The 21,913-nt window shown below is 57.8% G+C and overlaps 1 protein-coding gene across 2 annotated transcripts in view; it reads right to left on the bottom strand.

Annotated features, from left to right (window-relative positions):
* Positions 1-531: 531 nt before the first annotated feature.
* Positions 532-21,913, bottom strand: part of EXD3 (exonuclease 3'-5' domain containing 3) — a 286,325-nt gene continuing 264,943 nt past the window's right edge. For both annotated transcript variants that reach the window (XM_031042579.2, XM_031042586.2), the window contains exons 21-22: positions 10,497-10,590; positions 532-1,407 (exon numbers count right to left, since the gene is read on the bottom strand). In XM_031042579.2, the coding sequence (XP_030898439.2) occupies positions 1,094-1,407; positions 10,497-10,590 (408 nt within the window). In that variant the 3' untranslated portion in view covers positions 532-1,093. The remainder of the gene's footprint in view (positions 1,408-10,496; positions 10,591-21,913) is intronic.

The raw sequence follows: 21,913 nt of genomic DNA, 5'->3' as shown, positions 1-21,913 counted from the left end.
GGATGACCACCTCATAAGGTCACTTGTAGTAAAAGCTGAGCAGGAGCTTATGGAAATAGGGATATTTCAAGTGGGAAAAGTGATTTTTTTGCCCACAGGCTGAGCTGGGGGTTGAGATGTCCCTGGGGGAAGGCACCTCATGGCCAGAAGCTCTGGGAGAGAGAACCCGAGCCTCGTGCTGACTATGTGTACATGTCCCAGCAGTGCTCAGCCCCTCTGGACATCCACCCCTGTGCCCACCTATTGCCCCAGGGGGTGGAGAAGGCTCAGTGGGTCCTGATCCCTCCTCACAAGTGCCTGACAGGAGGATGGAGCCAGGAGGGGCTGGGCTCTGCTCCCAAGGAACAAGGCATGGGACAAGAGGAAACGGCCTCAAGCTGCACCAGGGCAGGTTTAGATGGAGCTGAGGAACAATTCCTGCCCCAGAGGGTGCTCAGGCATTGGAACAGGCTGCCCAGGGCAGGGCTGCAGGCACCGTCCCTGCAAGAGTTCACATAGCGTGGAGACGAGGCCTCAGTGCCATGGGTTAGGGGTGGCCTTGGCAGTGCTGGGGTAAGGGTTGGACTTGAGCTTAAAGGGCTTTTCCAACCGAGTTGATTCTATGATACTATGAATGCTGGGAGAGCTTCTGGTAGAGCTGGACCAGGGTCACTGTGGATGCTGGGGATGGATTGTGGTATAAGACAAGTCCCACGGGCTGGGGAGTGAGCTGGGCACTGGGGCTATCCCTTTGCTGCTGTTAGGGATACAGATCCCGGCACCCCAGCATGAGCCCCTAGGCAAGGATGCTGGGACTTGATGGGTGCCATGTGGCTGGCACTGCCTGGATGGTGTTTGGGGGAGCTCTGCCACCCTCTTGCCATGTCCAGTCTGGAAGGAGGCTAGTAAAGCAAAGGCTCCATTCTCCAGCCATTTCTGATTTAACAATCTCGTGGAGGCCACTTATTTTCATCTGTCCCAAACCATCAGTGCAAGTGGGACAGTCCCCTCCACTGCAGACCTTGAAAAGAGAGCCCTTCACTTCCAGCCCCACACCCCAAACCCAGGGCCCCAGATCTGTGTCCATCACCCTGTGGAGCCCCCGTGTCCTCCCTCAACTCAGCTCATAGACAGTCTGCTTGTCCCTGCTGGTGACAAGAACATCCTGGAACTGGGAGACAAGGCGTCCAAAATGGGAACCTTCCCAGAACACCTTCCCGCAGCCGGTGCAGCAGTAGAAGTGCGTGAGCTTGTCTTTGTCCAGCACCCCCGGGGGGATGGCAGCGACCTGCAGCACCGTGCCCCCTGCCAGCACTGGCCCCTCCAGCCGCTTGGTGTGCACAGAGCAGCAGGGCTGGGCTGTGCCATGGGAGGACACAGCAGCATCGCAGCGCTGATGGGGCTTCTCCTCACAGCTCACCAGGCAGCCTGTGGGGAGAGCAGACAGCAGATAAACCATCAGCACTAGTGTGATGAGTGGTGTCTGTGCTCAGCCGTGTGAGGCATGTGTCATCCCTGCAGGGAGTCCAGGCCCTGTGATGCATTCCGGGGATGAGCATTCTGTGAATCTGGGAGAACATGGCCAGCAGCACCCACTGACTGCCTGCCGCAAGCATGGCACCAGGGCAGCCTCCTGTCTCCAGCAGCTCCTCTCTCGTGTCTTCCTGAGCCTGGGCAGCATTGGGTCTGCACCAGTAACTGCACCAGTGCTTCTGCTGTACTGGATTTACCTCTCTGTGCAGGTCAGATGAGGCTTCTCTTCAGTGTGGGCTGTGTCCCCCCCAGCCTGGGCTATCTTACAGGGCAAACAAACAGCAGGGGAAGCCCTTACTGCTGCTTTCATTACACACACACCACCATTAACAGCTGTCTCCAGTGCTCATAGAATCAAGGAATCCCAGACTGGTTTGGGTTGAAGGGACCTCAAGCCTCATCCAGTTCCAACCCCTGCCATGAATAGGGACACCTTCCACTGGAAGCAGGTTGCTCCAAGCCCTGTCCAACCTGGAACCCACAACTGTCAGACCTGCCCAAGGACACTGGTCGTAGGGGTGTGTGTGACACCCAGCAAGGGGCACAGTGTGGTACAACCTGGGGCCATGTCCTGTGAGGGTCCCATGTCCTGAGCCCTGTCCTGGCCTGCATTGCTGCCATCCCTGAGTGCCACCAGCCCCGTGGCACTCCTGGCAGCTTGTGCAGGCTTCCCAACATCTGGGCAGTGGAAGCCGAGGGCTGAGCTGCCTCCCATCCATCAGGAGCTGCAGCCGGGGTGGCTGCAGTCACTGCCATCGATGACTCAGTTTTGGCAGGGGGGGACTCAGCCTTCCCAGGCATCACTTAAGACAACAAAAAGCATCCTACATAGCTCCAGCAGCACCTCTGGGCACCCAGCCTGCCCCTCTGGGGAAGCAGAGGAAGCTGTGCTGGGAGCCAGCTGTGACCCCTGTTCCCAGCTGACTCTTCCCTGCATCCCAACACAGCAGGAGCTGGGACATGCTGGGGATTACTGTGGGATGAGGCCAGCCCTGGAGTGGCCACCATGTCCCAGCATGGACACCATGGCTGCCAGGCAGGGTTTGGACCCACCACTGCATGAGCAGAAAGAGCCACAGTTCAGGAGAGCTGCAGGATGCTCAGCTCACACCGGCCTCTGGTTCAGGGGGATCCCCAGAGTCCCCCAAGCCCTTCCACACCTTCCCAGAGGAGACAATGAGCCCAGTCTGGTGGGGATGGTCCCCCTCATTTGAGCAGACACACAGCCACATGCAGGGCCAAGCCTGTCACTGCTGATGTCCTCAGGGTGTTTTGCAGACCAGCCCTGGATCACCACACAACCTCAGGTCTGGGGTCTGCTGACACAACACAAGCAGCCTCAAGCCCAGTCCCAGCCACTGGTCCAGAACTGGGCTCACCAGTGCTGTGCCCTGGGCATCCCACAGACCCTCTCATGGATGTGCCTTTCCTTCATCCTCTGCATTTCCTTGGGACACAACATCCATTCTCAGAGAGGAAACAGTGACCTCATTTTCCTATCTTCTCCCAGTTTGGCATGTGATAAAGCACCGGAGCTGCTCTCAGGACATACCTGAGCTGGCTGGAGCAAAGAGAATCCTTGTTCCCAGGGTTTCCTCCAGGACAGAGCCCATCAGTGGCTGGCAGATCCCTCTGCCCTGTGCTGCACGATGTTGTGGGGTGGCCTCAGCCTGGTTATGCTGAGGAGGCCAAGCTGCAGGATGCAACTTCAAGCACGAGAACTACAGACAACCTGCATAGCCTGGGCCAGCACTTGTTTCTCTTCAGTATCTACTGTGTGGACACAGCAGCACCCAAACCCTGCCAGTGCCGAGGCACACACACTGTGCTCTCCTTTCTGACACACTCTATCAGCCGCCTTGCTGCTGGTGGCAAAGCCAGTTGTGGACCCCCCCCTGCAAGGGGGGTGATGAAACCTCCAGCTCCCCCCAAGACTCCAATACCACCCCCTGGGCCCGTGAGAAAAAGACAGGCAGAGAGGAAAAGTTCATCCCTTAAAAGCCCTGGGAGAGAAAGGCCATGATGGTCACCCACTAGTTTTGCCTTTCACTTGCACCAGCCCCCACCTAATTGTGGCTCTTCAAAGGGTTGAAAATGCTACATCACTTCAAAGTGACCATTTCTGAATGGGAGCTTGTAAAACCCCTTCTCCCCCTCCCACCGAATTCTTTCCAGGGCTTTTGAAGCTGCCTGCGCTCCCCTCACCGCCACCACGGTGAAGGGGCCATCGGGCGCCAGGCACAGGGTGCCAGCCAGGCATGGGGTGAAACAGGCACCAGGAGGAGGTCAGATCTCACAGGAGGAAATGGGTTCTCCTGGGGAAAAGGAGGGATGTTTTGAAGGAGGGGTTTTTCTCCCCTTTGATAGGCAGAGCCCTCAGAGCTCCTGCAGGGCTGCACGGCAGAGCTATGCTGGAGAGGGAGCAAAAGGCATGTGTGGGGTGCATGGGGCCTGGGGAGCCAAGTGTGTCCTTCCCATGTGCCAGGAGGGTTTGAGATCTGTGGCTTTCAGAACTGTGTGATGGCTCACACCAAAGGCTGGGTTCCCACCGCATCTCTGTGGAGGAGAAATGAAAGCGATTCCTTACCAAATCGATTCGAAACACCTCTTGGGAACTAATAATCCCATTAGAAAACATCCCAGAAATAAAAAGCCCTTTTGCCCCTCACTCACCTCTCCCCCTCTTGCCCAAGTCATCCTGGGGGTGACAGGGCTCCAGAGGGGGCTGAGCCCTGCAGCCCTCAGCACCCAGGGGCTGAGTACCCACATGTGTTGGTGCCCTGGAGCTTCATGGGCAGCAAGGATGGTGCTGGTCCCCAGCTGCAGCCCTGCTCAGCACAGAGCCACCTCCTCCTGCCCTCACATATGCTGCTGCTCACATCTCCAGTCCCTGCTCACCCGTGGGAACAGCATAAACCACTGCTGTTCCCACCCATGGACATGTCCCAGTGAGTGCTGCCTTGTCGAGGGGAAAGGGGGTGCTGCAAGACCCCAGTTCTGCTTGTTTCTGCATCAGGTGGGATACCACCTCTGCAGTGGCCCCGCTTCACAGCAAAGCCACTACCATGCACCCCAGAGCTGGGCTGGCCCCATACTCTGCAAGATGGAGGGCAGTAGGAGCCCCACCAGCCCAGGGGGGACCACTTGCTTCAGCACCCAGCCCCAGACGGTGCGGAAGACCCACAGCAAAACCTCATTTCATGCCCTGGGGCACTGCATAGTTCCTGGAGATACCTTCACCCCGGGGAGCAGGGCTGTGTGCCCCTAGGGCACGGCAGCATCTGGGGACTCAGGTGATGGTCCCACATGAATCCTGAGCAGGGGGCCTGTGGTGGGCAAAGTGACGTGTCCCAAAGCCACAGGCAAGGCAGGGATGGGACAGGAGCTCCAGTTTCACATGTGCCATGGCAAGGTCCTGCTCACAGACTGGGGGGCTGAGCCCAGTAGAAGGGATGTGGGACAGGGCACAGGCTGCCTGCAGGGGGATGTGCAGCCACCTGCAGACAGAAAGGCCCTCAGTGGTGCAGGGTCATGCTGAAAGGGCACTGTGATGGTGGCACTGGTGACCTGCAGTCCTTACAGCCTATTCTGTCAGTTACAATGAGCTCCTGGGTCAGAATTACTGGGACAGCACTGGGACTCCCCCCTGCGGGATGGGAGGCACAGCAGGGCCTGGGAAGCCACGAGAGAGCAGGATCAGGGCAAACCTCTGGAGCTGAGTCCATTCTCCTTTCCTAGACCACACAGCCCCAGTTTCATGGAATCCCAGCCTGGTTTGTGTTGGAAGGGACCTTAAAGCTCCTCCAGCTCCAACCCCTGCCACAGGCAGGGACCCCTTCCACTGGAGCAGCTTGCTCCAAGCCCCTGTGTCCAACCTGGCCTTGAACACTGCCACGGATGGGGCAGCCACAGCTTCTCTGGGCACCCTGTGCCAGCGCCTCAGCACCCTCACAGGGAAGAGCTTCTGCCTAAGAGCTCATCTCAGTCTCCCCTCGGACAGGTTCAAGCCATTCCCCTTGGCCTGTCCCTACAGGCCCTTGTCCCGTCCCTACAGGCCCTTGTCCCAAGCCCCTCTCCAGCTTTCCTGCAGCCCCTTTAGGCACTGGAGCTGCTCTCAGCTCTCCCCTTCAGGAGCCTTCTCTTGTCCAGGCTGCCCCAGCCCAGCTCTCTCAGCCTGGCTCCAGAGCAGAGCTGCTCCAGCCCTCGCAGCATCTCCATGGCCTCCTCTGGCCTCGCTCCAACAGCTCCAGTTCCCTCTTGTGCTGCTGCCCCAGAGCTGGATCAGGGCTGCAGGGGGGGTCTCCCCAGAGCACAGCAAAGGGGCAGGATCCCCTCCCTGAGCTGCTGCTCACGCTCTGGGGGTGCAGCCCAGCGCAGGAGTTGGGGATTCAGGGCTGCCCTTGTGTGCTGGAAACACAACTGTTCCTGCACACAGCCCGAACTCCCCCCTGGCTGCAGGGAGCTCCTGCACAAAGCCATGTCCGCAGGACATGTCTGTAGCTCAGGACCCGTGTGTCACAGCTCAGAGCCAGGCCTGGGCCAGGAGCCCTGTCCTGGCTGGTGCTGGTCCTTGCCCGCAGCTCTGCAGCAGGAGCTGCACTGGGACCTGGCAGCAGTTGTGCAATGAGAGCCCTCCCGCAGGCCCTCCATCCCGCCTGCCTCGGGAGCCTTGGCCCTCGTTGGGCAACTGAGGCGGAGGTGTTTTGGAGAAAGCACCTTGTAAAGGCTAAGAGAGACCTGGGAGCATTCCTGGAGTACAAAGTGCATGGGAAACCTGGCCGTGGTGAGAGATCGAGCAGGATAAGAGGAGTTACGAGCCTGAGAACCATGCTGGATTGCAGGGCGCTGGAGATGCCTGGTTATCTTTTCCTCCTTGATAAGGCTGATAAGCATAGGACAAAGGACCCGGGATTGCGCAACTCGGGACTGCAGCAGACCCAGCTACAATCTTGAGAAGTTCCCAGGGTTGAGAGGGAGGATGAGCTCAAGGCAAGAGGCACCTTTAGTGGCCCTCATCTCCTGTATTGCTCTGGGAGTAAACACTGCTGGTCCTGCACCCAGTGCTGGATGAGAGCACCAGAGAGTCCAAAGCTCTTCCTGGAGTGTCCATAGAACCACAGAATCAGCCAAGTTGGAAAAGATCTTCAAGCTCATCCAGTCCAACCCTTACCCCAGCACTGCCAAGGCCACCCCTAACCCATGGCACTGAGGCCTCGTCTCCACGCTGTGTGAGCACTTGCAGGGACGGTGCCTGCAGCCCTGCCCTGGGCAGCCTGTTCCAATGCCTGAGCACCCTCTGGGGCAGGAATTGTTCCTCAGCTCCATCTAAACCTGCCCTGGTGCAGCTTGAGGCCGTTTCCTCTTGTCCCATCCCTTGTTCCTTGGGAGCAGAGCCCAGCCCCTCCTGGCTCCATCCTCCTGTCAGGCACTTGTAGGGAGCCACCAGGTCCCCCCTGAGCCTTCTCTTCTCCAGACTGAACCCCCCAGGTCCTTCAGCTGTTCCCCATCTCTCTCGTGCTCCAGGCCCTGCACCAGCTCCATTGCCCTTCTCTGGCCCTGCTCCAGCACCTCAAGGTCTCTCTTTTATCAACCTTGTTCAGCACAGCACCACTGTCAACGGGTACATGCAGGGCCCTGCATACCCACAGCCCCGCAGTGGGATTTGTATGAGCAAATGAAACTCTTCTGAAGAAGGGGAGCTGGGAGAGCACAACCCAGCAGAACCTGGGCAATGTTTCTGGACAGTCTTACCACTGCAGCCCCTGTTCCCCATCCGTGTCCTGCTCAGGACATACAGGAGCATGGTCCCATCACCCTGCTGCACCTTGGAGGGCATGGGGTGACTTGGTCTGAGGGTGAAGTGGGCTGTGGAGTCCCTTGGGGACCTGTCCCCTTCCCTGCAGAAACATGAAGAGCAGCCTGAGACATCTGGGGTGCCTTGGCCTTTCCAATGTGCTGAGTCTGGTGTGAGCGTGCTCCTGGGACAGCACAGGCATCACCCACCCTTCCCACGTGGCAATGAGACAAGCAGGATGCTCACAGCAAACCAAACGCTGTATATCAATAAACAACCTGCATCCAGCCTTCAGGCTCTGCACACACAGCAGCCTCTTCCAGAGGCCATCAGCGCCCTGGCAAAGGGGAGCGGGTCCCAACAGCCCCTGCCTTCAGCCCATGGGCAGTGGCTGTAGCAGAGGGACCTGGCACTGTTCTGGGGTTACCCTGGCTTGGAGCTGCAGCAAAGCCTTCCCCACGCTGTGGTCTTGAGCTCTTCCTCTCACTGCCTGTGCTTGCCCTGTGGAGCTGAGGGCCATGAAAGAGACCCTGGGCCACAGTTCTGGCTGGTGGGGGGTGGGGGGGAGCCCTGCCAGCCCCACACCACAGCTCCTCCAGCTGCTCACAGGGCTGATGGGGCTTATCCTGCCCCTGTGGGATGCAGTGCTGGAGCAGAAGGCAGATAGTGCACATGTCACTGCTCTCAAGTACCAGCTCTGTTGGCTGGTCAGGAAGGATGCTCTCTGAGCCTGGAGATCCCCAGGGTGCTGCACCGGGGGTCCTGAACACCACTGGTTGCTGTTCCTGCTCCTCCACCTCTCCAGCATGGAGCAGAGGCTCCGGTGCCTGAGGAGCAGTGCAAAAGGAAAGCAGGACCAGTTGTTCTTATGTTTCGTAAAATGGTCCAGATGTGAGTGGTGATGTTATGGTTAAATCAGCCATTTCTGCTTGGCAAATCCGAACGAGATCAAATGTGCTACATCTCTGCCCTTCCCAGGGACGAAGTTCCAGCTGGCAGAGCATCCCCTGAGCACCAGGCCCTGTGCCAGCAGGTTTTACCACACTGACTAAGCAAGAAGCTTCCCCCAGCCAGAACCTGTGACACATCCATCCCCCTGGGTCATCTGGGAGCCCACACACTGACAATGGCCTCCAACAAGTTATTGCCTGTGCCACGTGGTGACCCCCAGCTTCTCTCTGCCCCATCCCATCTGCTCCAGGCACCTGAGCTGCTCAGAGCATCCCACTGGGAAACCGGCATCATGGGGCAAAGCTGTCTGGGCTTGAAGCTGTTTCCTGCACTTCCATCAAAGCCCTCATGCAGGGAGAATGAGGCTGTGTCAGAGAAAACATTCCCTAGGACCTGGGAAAGTCCTAGGTGTGAGTTGGAGTGAGCTATTACAGGATGAATAATTTGCCTTTCATCACTTGGAAGCCCTGCCATAAAAATCAGGAGCCAAATGGAGCGGCACACAGGCCTGGGCTCCGCAGTCAGCACGTGAGCAGCCCCAGGCTAGCCCCAGGCTGGTCCTGCAGGATCACTGTCATCACACTGTTCCCCTGTTTCTCTTCCACAAAATTTGACCCAAAGTGGGACATTTTGAGGACAACCCAGTTGAGGTCATGCTGATGCTCACAATCCCTGCAGCCTCCAGCAGAATCTAACTAGAGATGGAAAACCCAGGATGGCCAGAGCCCTGGGGCACATTGAACCCCCCTCCCCCCGGCAAGTCCCGAGGGGTCCTCATTTTGGATTGGGTTCCCAGGAATCACAGCTTCAATTTTATGCATCCATTGCAGCAAAACACTAGCCCTCTGAGGATGTTGTAGCATCTTCTGTCCCTGACTGCTCCATGTCAGAGGCTGCTCCTCATAGGAGGATGTTACCCAATCAGGTTGGGCTTGATGTGGCTGGTGCAGCAGACTGGTCCCTCCCTGTGAGATCCCCAAGGACATGGAGGACCTAGTCAGAGGCTGCATGACACGATGGGGACACGGGCTGTTGCAGACATGGTCTAAAGTTAAAGCAAGGTGGTCCCTGAAGACTCCACATGGAGCAGCAATGATGCTGATGCTGTGTGAGATACTGCAGGTCCATCATCCCTATCCCGAAGGGGGAAGGGGAAACTGCTCACACACTGAATGCAAACCACAGCATTGCTGTTTCCCATACTCTGGAACTGGCTGAACAGGCCCGGCTGGTCACTGGGTACACACGCAGTGCCCGCACCAGAGGAACTGCTGTGGAGAATGCCCTGGTCTTTTGGGCTCCCAGGCTGCTGGTACATGGGAAAAGCCGCCCCACCACATCCTGCAACCCCAGAGCCACACGTGTGGTTCCCAGCAAAGCTGCAGCCAGCCAGCAGCACCCGCAGCCCCTCTCAGATGGCTCTCTTCTGTCAAGCACATGGGAAAACTGAGGCACTGCAAGCAGCAAGGGCTGGAGCAGAGGCTGTGCTGGGGTGGGGAAGTGAGAGGGGCATGTTCCTGCTGTGCCTGCAGTGGGTGTCACTGACCAGCAAACCGTGGTTCATCGTGGGAAAGACTGTGTGCAGGTCAGTGCAGTTCAGGGCAGGGCACAGAATAAGCTTGGTTTGTGTTAGAAGGGACTTTAAAGCTCCTCCAGCTCCAACCCTGGCCACGGGCAGGGACACCTTCCACTGGAGCAGCTTGCTCCAAGCCCCTGTGTCCAACCTGGCTTTGCATGGAGGAGCCCTCCTCCCTGCTGAGCCCGTCAGGCAGGAGGCTCTGACTCACTCCTGCAGCCTGACCTAGTTTGGGAGGCACCTTGCAGGTGAGAGGCACCATCTGCAGCAGCACCAGCCAGGAGGCATCTCACAGCCCAAGCTGAGCTTTCCATGTCAAACAATGCTGGTGGCCTTAGGCTGCCACTTGAGCCACAGCTGGCATGTCACCAAACCACCCTAGGCTGGGAACCCCATGCACAACCCAGCACCTGCAGGGCAGTACGGGGTGGCTGGGGTGGTGGGCTGGGGGGGTGCAGTCAGTGTGCACAAGCTCAGCCGGGCACAAAATGGACTTGAACAGCTCTGTGCAGCAGGGTGGTGGCAGGAGGCTCCATCTTCCCCTCTGAGAGAGCCCCAGTCTGAGTGGGATGGACTCACTCTGCCTTGGGCAGCGCATCTCAGGTGGGAGTGCACAGGTTGGGGTCAGAGCATCGCTCCCACCATGGGCACCCACCCACTTACCCGTGCCACCGGCCCCTGGCGCCTGCATGCTGTCCTCCACCAGCTGCCTCATCTTCTCCCTTGAGACCTTCAGGTACTTGTTGCAGTTGCACATCTGCAAGAAGAGAGAAAGGGAGATCAGTGGGATGGCATCTGTGCTCCCTGAGCATCTCCTGCCACAAAAGGCACCTCAGAGGCTTTCAGATGCATCACAGCAGGATGTGGGGCAAGGCCTGTCCCACCAAGACAGGATGGCAGAATGGCACCAAACACAAATGTTTGGGTTCACAAGCCACAAGAACCTCCTCTCCAGAGGCTCTCCATCTTTACACTGCTTAGCCACATCTTCATGCCAGGCTGGCAGTGCTGCTGTCCACCCCAGGTAGTCCTCACTATCCAGCCCGATACGATGCCAGGAAACACCAGCAATGCAGGTTACCTACAAACATCAAACAAGATTTGTCCTCCCTTGTCTCACAGGAGCTGGGGAGGATGGCTGCAGACCCCAAGATATGCTGAGGTCTTGGCTGGCTCCACTCAGCCCAGTTCTGCCACAGCACCACAAGCACCAAGTCACATTTTCACCCTCATCTTTGGTTTGCCAAAATGTGTCCAGAGAGGTCTCTGAGCATCTGCACATGCTGGGTGTTGGCTTCCGGGGAACCAGACCCCTCAAGGAGCAGCTCAAACCCCCACTGAGGAGCACCCAAGCTGGGTGCCATGGGCAGCACCTGACAGCAGTGGACACCAGATCTCCTGGGCAGCATGCACCCAGCTCCCCAGCTGCTTCCCTCTCCTTTCCCTGCTTGGGCTGGAACTGGGTGCTGGGATTTGCCGCAATACCTCTCATCAGCTGTTTGTTCTTAGGGGCTGTTTTCTGCTTGCAGAGCTTTTCCAGCACGCTGCACCCAAAGCAGGCAGGGAGAGAGGTGCACGACTTCACCCATCAGAACAAGATCCCTGCCCGGGGCTTTGCATCAAACCCTGTTGAAACCAGAGAGGTTTTTGCACCTCCCGAGAGGCCCTGGCGTGGGCCAGCGGCTGCTCTGCTGGTTTGTGGTGTGCTGGCTGCAGCAGCGCTGGGTTCACAGCCAGGTACAGTGATGCCCCTGCTTCCCACAGAGCTGCCTGCGGGAGCATGGGGGGAGGATGATTTGTTTGAAAATGAGCTTGCACCATGTCCCTGCTGCAGGGCAGAGCTGCAGGAAGGTTATTTCCACCAGCAGCTGCCACATAACCAGCACACACTCCCCAGCCCCAGCATGATTTAGCCATAAACTGGAGATGCTGCTCCAAAGCTCTGCCCTGGAGCCAGGCTGAGAGAGCTGGGCTGGGGCAGCCTGGACAAGAGAAGGCTCCTGAAGGGGAGACCTGAGAGCAGCTCCAGTGCCTAAAGGGGCTGCAGGAAAGCTGGAGAGGGGCTTGGGACAAGGGCCTGTAGGGACAGGCCAAGGGGAATGGCTTGAACCTGCGCGAGGGGAGACTGATATGAGCTCTTAGGCAGAAGCTGTTCCCTGTGAGGGTGCTGAGGCGCTGGCACAGGGTGCCCAGAGAAGCTGTAGCTGCCCCATCCCTGGCAGTCCCTGAAGCCACACTGCTCCAGCCCAGATAGAGATGGACAAGGGGTGATCCTGAAAGCACACAAGTGACATGGGAGCTGCTGCATCACTTCTTATAGGGAATTTTGCAGCAATCCTTGATTTGCACTCAAGCATTAGGGCACTCACACTCCTGCAGACATGGGTCAGACCACCACATGCTGCTCCTGCTCATGGCCTGTCCCTCACTCATGCCAGGGGCTGCAGCAGCTGAGCGAGATCCCTGCCCTATGCAGGGCAAAACACATTCAAACCCTGGCACCTGGGTATTGGAGCTGGTGGAGACCCAGGGAAACAGAAAGATTCTCTTATTTGAGTGAACCTGAATTTCTGCAGAGCCACGTCAGCTCCTGGGAGTTACCCCATCAGGAGATGCCACTTTGGAGTTCACTGCCAGCCCCACACAAGAGATGGTCACACTGCCACCCACAGCAGCTACCCAATACCATTGGATCTGATTGCTCCTTTGCACACCTCTGCCTCCCCATCTCTCAGCTCTGCACCAGCTCAGCTGTGCCTGATCCATCCTGAAAAATGGCTGAGAAAAACAGGAGAGGAGCACAGACAGGTATAAGAAGGGAAGCAGACAGATGGATGGGCTCCTTCTTTTGTGACTGATGTCACCCACAGCTGTGGGACAGCCCCTGATGCTGCTGTTGGAGCCAGTGCTGATGCTGCAGGATGGGATGGGATGGGATAGGATGGGATGGTTCCTTTTAGCCTGCACAGGCTGGACCTGGAGCCATGGGTGTCACCATCTGGCAGGGATCCAGATCCCTGGTATGGCTCATAGGGTGGGATTGCAGCAGGCAGGGATTGGTGTTGGGCAGCTCCCAGGCATGTGTGCCAGGCACTCCCGCAGGATAGTGCTGATGGGGAGGGGGCTGCACATGAATAGGGACTTGAGCCTGGCACTGGGAGAGATGTGGAGCAGCAGCACCAGCTCTACCAGGATGTATCAGAGGCTCCCAGAGAGGTCCCAAACCACTCGGTTACCAGGATGGGTGCGGCAGGGGTACAAGGGACAAACAGCCCTCCCTGCCAGGCACGGACACGCACCCTGTGTGGATATAGCCTCATTTCCCCTTCATCACACCCTCAAAATCTACCTTAACATCCCCCCTTTGTTGTTTGGTGCCAGTATGCTGGGCAGGAGGGGCTTCTGGCTCCCTCTCAGATGCAATGAACAACCTCAGGCAAACTTCTCTGCTTCTCCAAGCTTCATCTCCATTGTAAACTAGGGACAGCCCCTGGGTCAGGTTCGCTCTGGCAGCCCAGGGATAACCTGGCGTTTCCCACTCCCCTGGGGCTGCCAGACACTTGCCGAGAGGCTCTGTGCCCCGCGTCAGCTCCCAGCCTCCGGGCCTTCAGCACCTCAGCTTCCCCAGAGCACGGGGCAGGCACAGGAGCCAGATCAGCCACTCGGAGCAGTGCCAATTAGCGGTAATAAAAAACTGCAATTAATTGTTCTAATGCCTTGCCAAAAGGAGCCAGAGGAGACGCAGCGAGCGGGGCAGCCTGCCTCCTCCATGGGCCCAGCTGAGCCTGCCATGCAGGGGCCAGTGCTGGCCTCAGGCTCCATGCTCAGCTCCAGCCTTGGGACACGGCTCCCACAGCGTTCTGCATCTGAATGCCATCACCTGGGAATGTGGAGCAGTTTTTGCCTGGATCTTGCTGTTATTTTAAGGGTAGGGAAGTGGGGAGCCTCTCTGCTGGGGAAGGGATTGATTGCTGCTCCTTGGGAAGGTTTGGCTTCTCCACATCCATCATGACAGGATTAGTTGTGGCCCCATGGAGTGGGGTGGATGTAAGGGCAAAAATCTCCCTGGCAGTGAATGGTGGCTCCTCAGAACATTGCTGCTGCTGTAAGCAGGGGTTATGACCCAAAAGCAAACACATCCCCTACACATCATCAACCCTACAACATCCTGGGGTCCCCTGTGCCTGGCTCGGGGTGAGGGTAGCAGCTTCTGCCTCACACCCCAGTGCTGCTCTAGGGACGGTGTGACAAGAGCCTCCGCTCACACGGTCCTGCCTGGCCAGCCCCTGGTGCAAGTGCGGGGCCATGACGGGGAAAGGGGTTCAGCTGGTGGGGAGGGGGCCGGGGGCTGCAGCCCCCCCAGACCGCACCGCAGGGTCCGCGCTCCCGTCAGAGGCAGTGGCCGTGCCCGCGGGCTGCGGGCCGCAGGGTGGCCGCGGGCACAGCCCGGAGGAGGAGCAGCACTGCGGTTCTCACGCTGGGGCAGCCCGTGCCAGCACACGCTGAGTCACCGGTAAATCCCAGCCGAGATCTGCTCTGCCCTCTGTGAAATGGATCTTGGCTGCACCCCCGCTGAAGCAATCCCGGCGCTCGGGAGCCATGGCGGGCGAACTTTCCCACGGCAGCCCGGCTTCCAGCGCCCCGTGTGAACCAGCCCCTGCCCGGCCGGGCGCGGGTGCCCCTGGCACAGCACAGCCAGGGCAAAGCGGGGCGAGAACGCCCCTGCTCTGATGCCCCTGCGCTGCCCACTGGGGCTGGTGCTGAATTCTGGCTGTCTGGGCCGGGGGGGAGGGGGCGGCTGTGACACCTCCCCTGCTTCCCTGGACTCTGCTCACCATGTCCTTAACAAGGATGGTGTCCTCTAATCTTTAATGGAACAGGAGCACAAGTGTGATGGGGAAGGGCTGAGGGACCTTCTGGAGAAGAGAAGGCTCAGGGGGGACCTGATGGCTCCCTACAGGTGCCTGACAGGAGGATGGAGCCAGGAGGGGCTGGGCTCTGCTCCCAAGGAACAAGGGATGGGACAAGAGGAAACGGCCTCAAGCTGCACCAGGGCAGGTTTAGATGGAGCTGAGGAACAATTCCTGCCCCAGAGGGTGCTCAGGCATTGGAACAGGCTGCCCAGGGCAGGGCTGCAGGCACTGGCCCTGCAAGTGTTCACACAGTGTGGAGACGAGGCCTCAGTGCCATGGGTTAGGGGTGGCCTTGGCAGGGCTGGGGTAAGGGTTGGACTGGATGAGCCTAAAGGGCTTTTCCAACCCAGCTGATTCTGTGGTTCTGGCATTCTAAGGATGAGGAGCAGGTGCAACCACATGTCCCCACCACGCTACCAGGCACTGGGTGTCCTTGCCTGCGTGGTCAAGGACCGGGCAGGTAAAACATCCTTTTGCAATGCTGGCAGCCCATCTGGTGCTTGTTGTTGTTTAGGACAATCCCAGCCTCTCCCAGCCCTCCTGGGTGGGGATTTCACCAGCAGTGACGCACGAACCTCCTGGGACTCGAGGGACTGGATGCTTCAGCCCAGAGCTCTGAGGCCATCTCACCATCCCATCCCCTCGCTGCGCCTCCACCCAGGAAGCCAAGCAGCTCAAAGAAAACTTGAGTCCAGCACACCACAGGGTCTCAGAAAGGGCACCAGGAGCCAGTGTGAGCTTGGCCAAAGATGGCAGCAGGAGCTCAGCTGGAAGTCCATTGGCTGGTGCCCAACATACGTGGAAGATGAGCAGCTCAGGCAGCAGTGCTGTCAGTTTTGATAACCTGGAAAGCTAGATCTCCTAAGTGGAGCAGAATGCATCTTGGTGATGCTAAGCTCTGTCCAGAGGAGCCATCCCCAGAATGGTCCCTGGGCACACAGGGCTCCTTCCATCAAACATCACGGGCCAGTGTCACTGAGGGATGTCCTTGGCAGCAGGTTTACCAGTGAGAAACAGCCCTCTGCCTGGCGAGCTTCTGGCTTGGGAAATCCTCAGTGTATCAGAATCAGCTGTGAAGGACAACAGAGCCCAGTGTGAACTCTCTGGGGCAATCCAGGGCAGCTCATGTCAGGACAATTCCTTGGGCGTCTTCCGCTGCCGTATCACAGGACTATTCAACAGCCACCTGCAGTGATATCTCTTTTCCTACTCACCGCCTACCCTCTTCCCTTTCTTTCTTTCCCTCTCTCCGAGATGGATATCATCTGGTGAAAGGGCCACTCCTCCGGATGGAGGCTGCAACTCTCATTTCAGTTGTGAAAGCATGGTCCTTGAGCACTGAGAGTTTCTTTCAGGCACTTACGGGGATGAGAAACCTCCCCAGAGTAGGCATGCAGGATGCTCAGGCTCAGCAGCTCTCTCCCTAGCACAGGCTGCCCATGTGCAGCCTCCAAGTCCAGGAGATACAGGCAGGTCTGCCTCCAGCAGATCTCCTGCCCATCAACCAAAGCAGAGAGCACCCAGAAGGGAGGGAGATGGTGGGAAGGGCAGTGAAAGAAAACCAGGTAACAAATTCCAAACACAAGCCAGGAGTTTGATCATGCTCAACCTGCTCTAGTGGAAGGTGTCCCTGCCTGTGGCAGGGGCTTTGGAACTGGATGAGTTGTGAGTTCCCTTCAACACAAACCATTCCATGACCTGCCCACAAGTGTATTTTCAGGTGCTGTTCCCAAGTCTCCGGCTCCTCCTTGCTGCACTCACAGCTTTGACCTTCAGACACCCCTCTTCCTCCAGCCTGATTCCCCTCTGACCTGCAGTGCCTTTAAGGTCCTTGCACAAAGAACAGACACCTCAGCAATGCGACCAGAGCTCCGCACACCCTATAGTGCAGAGGCCACCTCTGGCTGCAGAGCAGGCCCTGGCACAGCTGCACCTCCAGAAGGGTTTCAGAAAGCAGTTCACTGGGAAACCCCTTTGTGCCAACAGCTTTTCTCGTTGACCTTATCACCAGCATCTGGGAATCATGAAGGCGCACACTGCTGCTCCTGCTCTGTCCTTGGGGACCAGCAAACCCACCCAAGCAGCAGACGGGATACATGGCTGTGTTAGCCTGGTCCTTCCAGGGAATGCCTGGTGCATGCAACAGTCTTGAGCAGCCACCAAAACCTGGGCAGCTCTGTCAATGAACTCAGTGAGAGCCATGCCAGGAGATGAACCGTGATGGCCCCACATGGGGGTGCAACCCATGCACACCCCTCCAGACCTGCCTGCACAATGAGAAACAGTGTTTTTATGGCAATCAAGCTAAGTGGTGGAAACACAAGGCTGCTGGTGGGTTTCTGGCATTGTACAGGGGCATTTTAGTTCACAAAGAGGGAAGGGCTCTGTTTATTGAATCATTAGGATCACTTCCCTCATCACCAGCCAGGTACTCTGAGAGCAAGTGCTGACCTAGCCCAACCCTGCTAAGCTGGTAAGATAACATGGGATCCCATGCCAGCCTGGTACTGCGTTCCCACTGCTTTCTCTGCTCCCGCTTTGCTATTAGTCATCCATTTCTGGAAGGTTTCTCATGCATAATAAAGTGTTTCAACACTTGCATAAGCCAGCTCTTCTCACCAGGAGTGACCCGCTGCATTTCCCAACGCTTTCCCTAGGCAGTCCTTCCGACTGCCACGAAATACAGAGTTAGAACATGAAGTTTTCTATCCCCCTCGGAGGCAAAAGGTGTGGGAAATCGAACAGATAAGAATGCCTTTAATTAGTATCATTTGCATAAGCTCTGGGAAAGGCTCACCTGACAGCTAGAAAGGCCTCACTTGTCTGGGAGCACCAGCCATGGGCACTGAAATGGGCAGCTTAGTGGAGCTGGGCTGCTGACCAGACTGAGGAGACGGGAGGTGATGGAGCCCCAGAGGCTCTATGGACACCACAGCTCCCACTGTCTCCTTGTCAGGGCACCCCAGCTCCATCTGCTTTCTTTTTGGGGCTCCCCCTGTCTCCATTTTAACCTGCCAGTTTGTAGCCGCTCCAAGTGAGAGAAGAGGATGCAATTTTTAGGCTGCAGAGGTCCATCTGCCCTGCCCTGGATGGGAAGGGAAGCACAAGCACATCACTGGGTACCACGTGGAGGCTGCCAGAGAGGGCTCAGCATCCGGTAGACATGGGACCCAAGTGCTGTGATCTCTGGTTTTCGCTGTGCAGATGGCTGCAGGTCCCTAACCACAAACCCCATCACGCTGTCACTGCTGTGGGTACTCGGCGCCTAATGTCAGCTGCACCGAAAGCCTTTTTCAGTACCTCAAGGCCTTTGCAGTGATGAGAATCTCACCTGACATTGCACCTAAACCCACATGCAAAGCTGAATTTCCCAGGGGAAAAAACAGTGATGCTCAACCCCCCTCCCACCACACACGTCCCTCCTCCGATCCCTCCGTCTCCTCCAGCTGCCTTTCATCCTGCTCAAGTCTCACTTGCTCGTGTTTGCTCCCAGCAGGGCTGTGAGCTGCCAAGAGAGGGGCTGAGCTCCTCCAAAAACCTGGAGCTGCCCCAGCACCCTTGACCCAACCTTCACCGTAGCTGCAAGCCCTGTTTATACAGCACCCAGTGCAGCGGGGTGCTGCTCCAGGACAGGCTCCCAGGGCTTACAACAACTTTAATAGCAAAGCCAAACCAGTAATAACTGCCTTATAATGAGGTTATGCAGCATCGCTGGAGCCTTCGTTTTAGGGTGAGTTTGGTGCCAGGATCTGCCAGGGGCAAAGCTGTCCCTTTCCACCCTCCTCCCTGCCTGACCACCAGTGTCTCCTCTCCTCCCTGTGCCAGCACTGTCTTCCTGCCTGCATGAATGTGCTTTATATCCACCCCTGGGGTGCACGTTAACCCTTCCTGGGTGTGCAGACCTGCACCATCCAGCTCCAGGGCACACACTTCTGCCCCAGTTTGATTTGGAGCAACCCAATGGAGCCTGTGCCATGGCACGAGAAGGATTAACTTGCCCTGCTGCCCACAGTGCAGCTCATTGCTGCTCCTCTTCATCAAGCTGGTGGTGAGAGCTCAGCTCTTGGCCAGAGGCTGCTGGAGGCTGGTAAACCAGAGGGCTGGGAAAACAACCCAACCTGAGGCCTGGAGACATCCCAGCACTGGAAGCAGAGTGAGGGGCCATGTCCTTTCAGCTTGTCTGAAAGGATCTCATCCACAAACTGACATGCAGGTGGAAATCTGGCTACCAAGCACCCCCCAGGCCTTCAGGAGCATCACATTTTGGCATCAGAAATGGAAAGAAAGGGTCACAGAGATGCATTTTCTGACTGTGAGAGTCAGAGCCCTGGCAACTGCAAAGGACTGAAGCTTTTCTTTCTGTAGATGAGTCCAACACTCAGATCATTAACAGTCAGGCACAGCACTGCTCTTTGTTACCCAAAAGCATTCTGGCCATGCTGGAAGCTGTTTCCTGCCTGACACAGGTCCCACGAAACCCCAGTATAGGATGCAGACCTCAGCCCCATTGCTGCATCTTCCTCCCTGCTGAACATGCAACATATCAGGGGCTCCATCCTCTGCTCCCAGTGCAAGACAAGCTTTAGGAAATTAGCTTTATTATGTATTAAGCCAACAGCTACTCTTATTCCTGCTCCTTCCTGGCAGCTGCTCATCCTCTGGTTGAGGTTCTGGGATCTTCTCTGCTTGCCTGTATTGAGCCCTCGAAGCTGTGTCTGCCATGTCCCAAAAGCTCTCCAATTCCCCCCCGAGCAGTTTTGTGCCCTGTACAAGTGGCTGAGGCTACTGTGGGCCAGGTGGCTGCATGACTCTGCTCCTCCATGGCTATCTGCTCCATGAGCATCCTCACACTCATCCTTGCTGCCTCCTCCCTCCCTGGGAGGGTGATGGGGGCCGGTGGCCCCAGCCAGCAGCAGTGAGAGGGGTGTGCGAGCAGGGCAGGGAAGGTGACGGTGACAGGGGTGAGTGGGCAGGGACAGGGCTGGAGGCAGTGACAGGGGTGTGTGGGCAGGGACAGGGCTGACCGGGGAAGCTAGGTTCATGTTTCAGGTTCTATTTTTGCCTGGGAACCCGGGCCTGCCCGTGGTGCAGTGGGGGGGACCCCGGGGCCGCACTGCCTCCCTCAGCTGGAGCCAGATACCATCGGCGCTACCTGCCCGTCCCTGCTGACATGCTTCCCCTCGGGGGGGAGGGCAGCATCTGCTGAGGCACTGGGACATTCCACCCGCACCCTGCCTGGTCCATGGTGTGGGGTGGCAGGAGGGAAGGAGCTGTGTCCTCTGGGCATGGCTCACTGCAGGCCAGTCTCCCCAGTCCTCCTGCCATGCTGGAGCTGGGAACACTTCATCACAGCTAACCCCAGGAGATGTGGAGCAGTCCTCTCATGATCCCCATGCCATCTACACCAGGTACATGTGTCCCTTCTCAAGCCTGGCCTTAAATCCATGCCATATGGGATAGGATGCTCAGCGCTCCGTGGGAGCCCCTGTAGTCCCCCCTGGTAGCTCCCAGCTCACACCATGCTCTGTGGGAACCAGTGCCCATGAGCACGCAGCTGCACCAGGCCCATCACCTCTCATTTGCTAAACCCAAATAAATCTTGAGCAGCCCGAGAGCGGGTGCAGCCTGCGGGCTGCGCAGAGCCGAGACTGCACTGACCCACCCGCAGGCTCCCCACATGGGGCCGTGACTGTGGAGCCTGTCCCCTCCTCGTGGGCACCCACAGTGCACAGGGGGTGAAAGGGAGGGGGAAGGAGCCACACACACACACACACACACATACACACACATACACCCCCCGCTGCTTTAACCGGTGCGAGAGGAGAAACTGCGGCAGAAAACGGGAATTAAAAAGCCCCAACCAATAATCAGCGTGAGAAAGGAAACGTGCGCGCGCCTGGAGCGCTCTGCCCGCGCCGGGAACAATGGTCCGGGCAGAAAAACCGGTTCCTACGGGAGGCGGAACGGGCTGGGAACGGGCTGGAGGGGGCAGGGATGGCTCACCCCGAGCGCTCCCAGCCTGCAGAACAAGCCGGGCTTTATGAGCCTGCGGCTGCGGGGCTCGCTGCCCCCTCTCCCAGGGGGAATCCTGCCCTGCTCAAACCCACCCTGCCCAATGCCCACCCTGCCAGGACGGGCTCATCCCCAGACTAAGGCTACCCCCAGGCAGGGGCTCATAGAGTCTCAGAGTGGTTTGGGTTGGAAGGGACCTTCAAAGCTGCCCTGGTCCAATGCCCCTTCAATGAGCAAGGACATCTTCAACTACATCAGGTTGCTCAGAGTCACATCCAGCCTGGCCTGGAATGTCTCCAGGGATGGGACATCCACCACCTCTGGGCAATCTGTACCAGCATTTCACCATTCATTCTTTCGTTGTAAAGAATTTCTTCCTCACATCCAGCCTGAATCTCTCAATTTTAGTTTAAACCCATCACTTCTCATTCAGGCTGTGCTCACCCCCAGGTAGTGGCTCATCCTTAGGCTGAGCTCACTGCCAGGCTGGGCTCATCCCTGGGCTGAGCTCACCCCACAGGGCACAGGGATGTGCTGTGCTGCTGGCCAGGCTCTCTGGGGCCTGGAATCCTGGGCAGGTGCCCACTGGAATTGGTGCTGCTGCCAGTGTGGCTGTGGCAGGAGAGGGAGGCAGCATGGTACTCATAGAGGTAACAAGACATTGGCAGGGCCCATGGACCCACCTCCTCACCCTGATCGCACCTGTGGGATGCCTGTCCCTCACAGGAACATGCCCCACAGGCACAGTTGGGCAGAGGGATGGGTTGGGTGAAGATGGGGTAAGCCCAGGTACACAAACCAGCTTCAGCATAGTCCAGCAGCGGGTTCCCTGCCCTGGACCCAGCCAAGTGTGCTGGATGTGGGCCTTTGGTTGTGTGGCAGCATTAGGACATGCTGGGGGCTGGATACTTTCATTTTGAAGCAGAAGCTTCAACCCTGCAGGAATCAAAGCCACTATCATGCTCCCCAGGGCAAGCTGCAGCTTCCCTGCACTCAAGGAGTGCAATTCCCTCCAGCTCTGGCTCTGCACATCAGTCCAACTGCCCCAGACCTGCCCCTCATGGGGGTGAGCCACAGCCTCCCATCGGGTTGAGCTGGACCTGTCCTGCCACCCCTCACTGCGGGGACAGCTGGGGAGAGCAGTAAAGGTTACCC

This window comes from Melopsittacus undulatus, chromosome 11 (assembly GCF_012275295.1).
Source record: "Melopsittacus undulatus isolate bMelUnd1 chromosome 11, bMelUnd1.mat.Z, whole genome shotgun sequence".
Classification (NCBI taxonomy): domain Eukaryota; kingdom Metazoa; phylum Chordata; class Aves; order Psittaciformes; family Psittaculidae; genus Melopsittacus; species Melopsittacus undulatus.
Note: the sequence above shows the minus strand (reverse complement) of the source record. Positions and strands in the feature narration are given on the sequence as shown.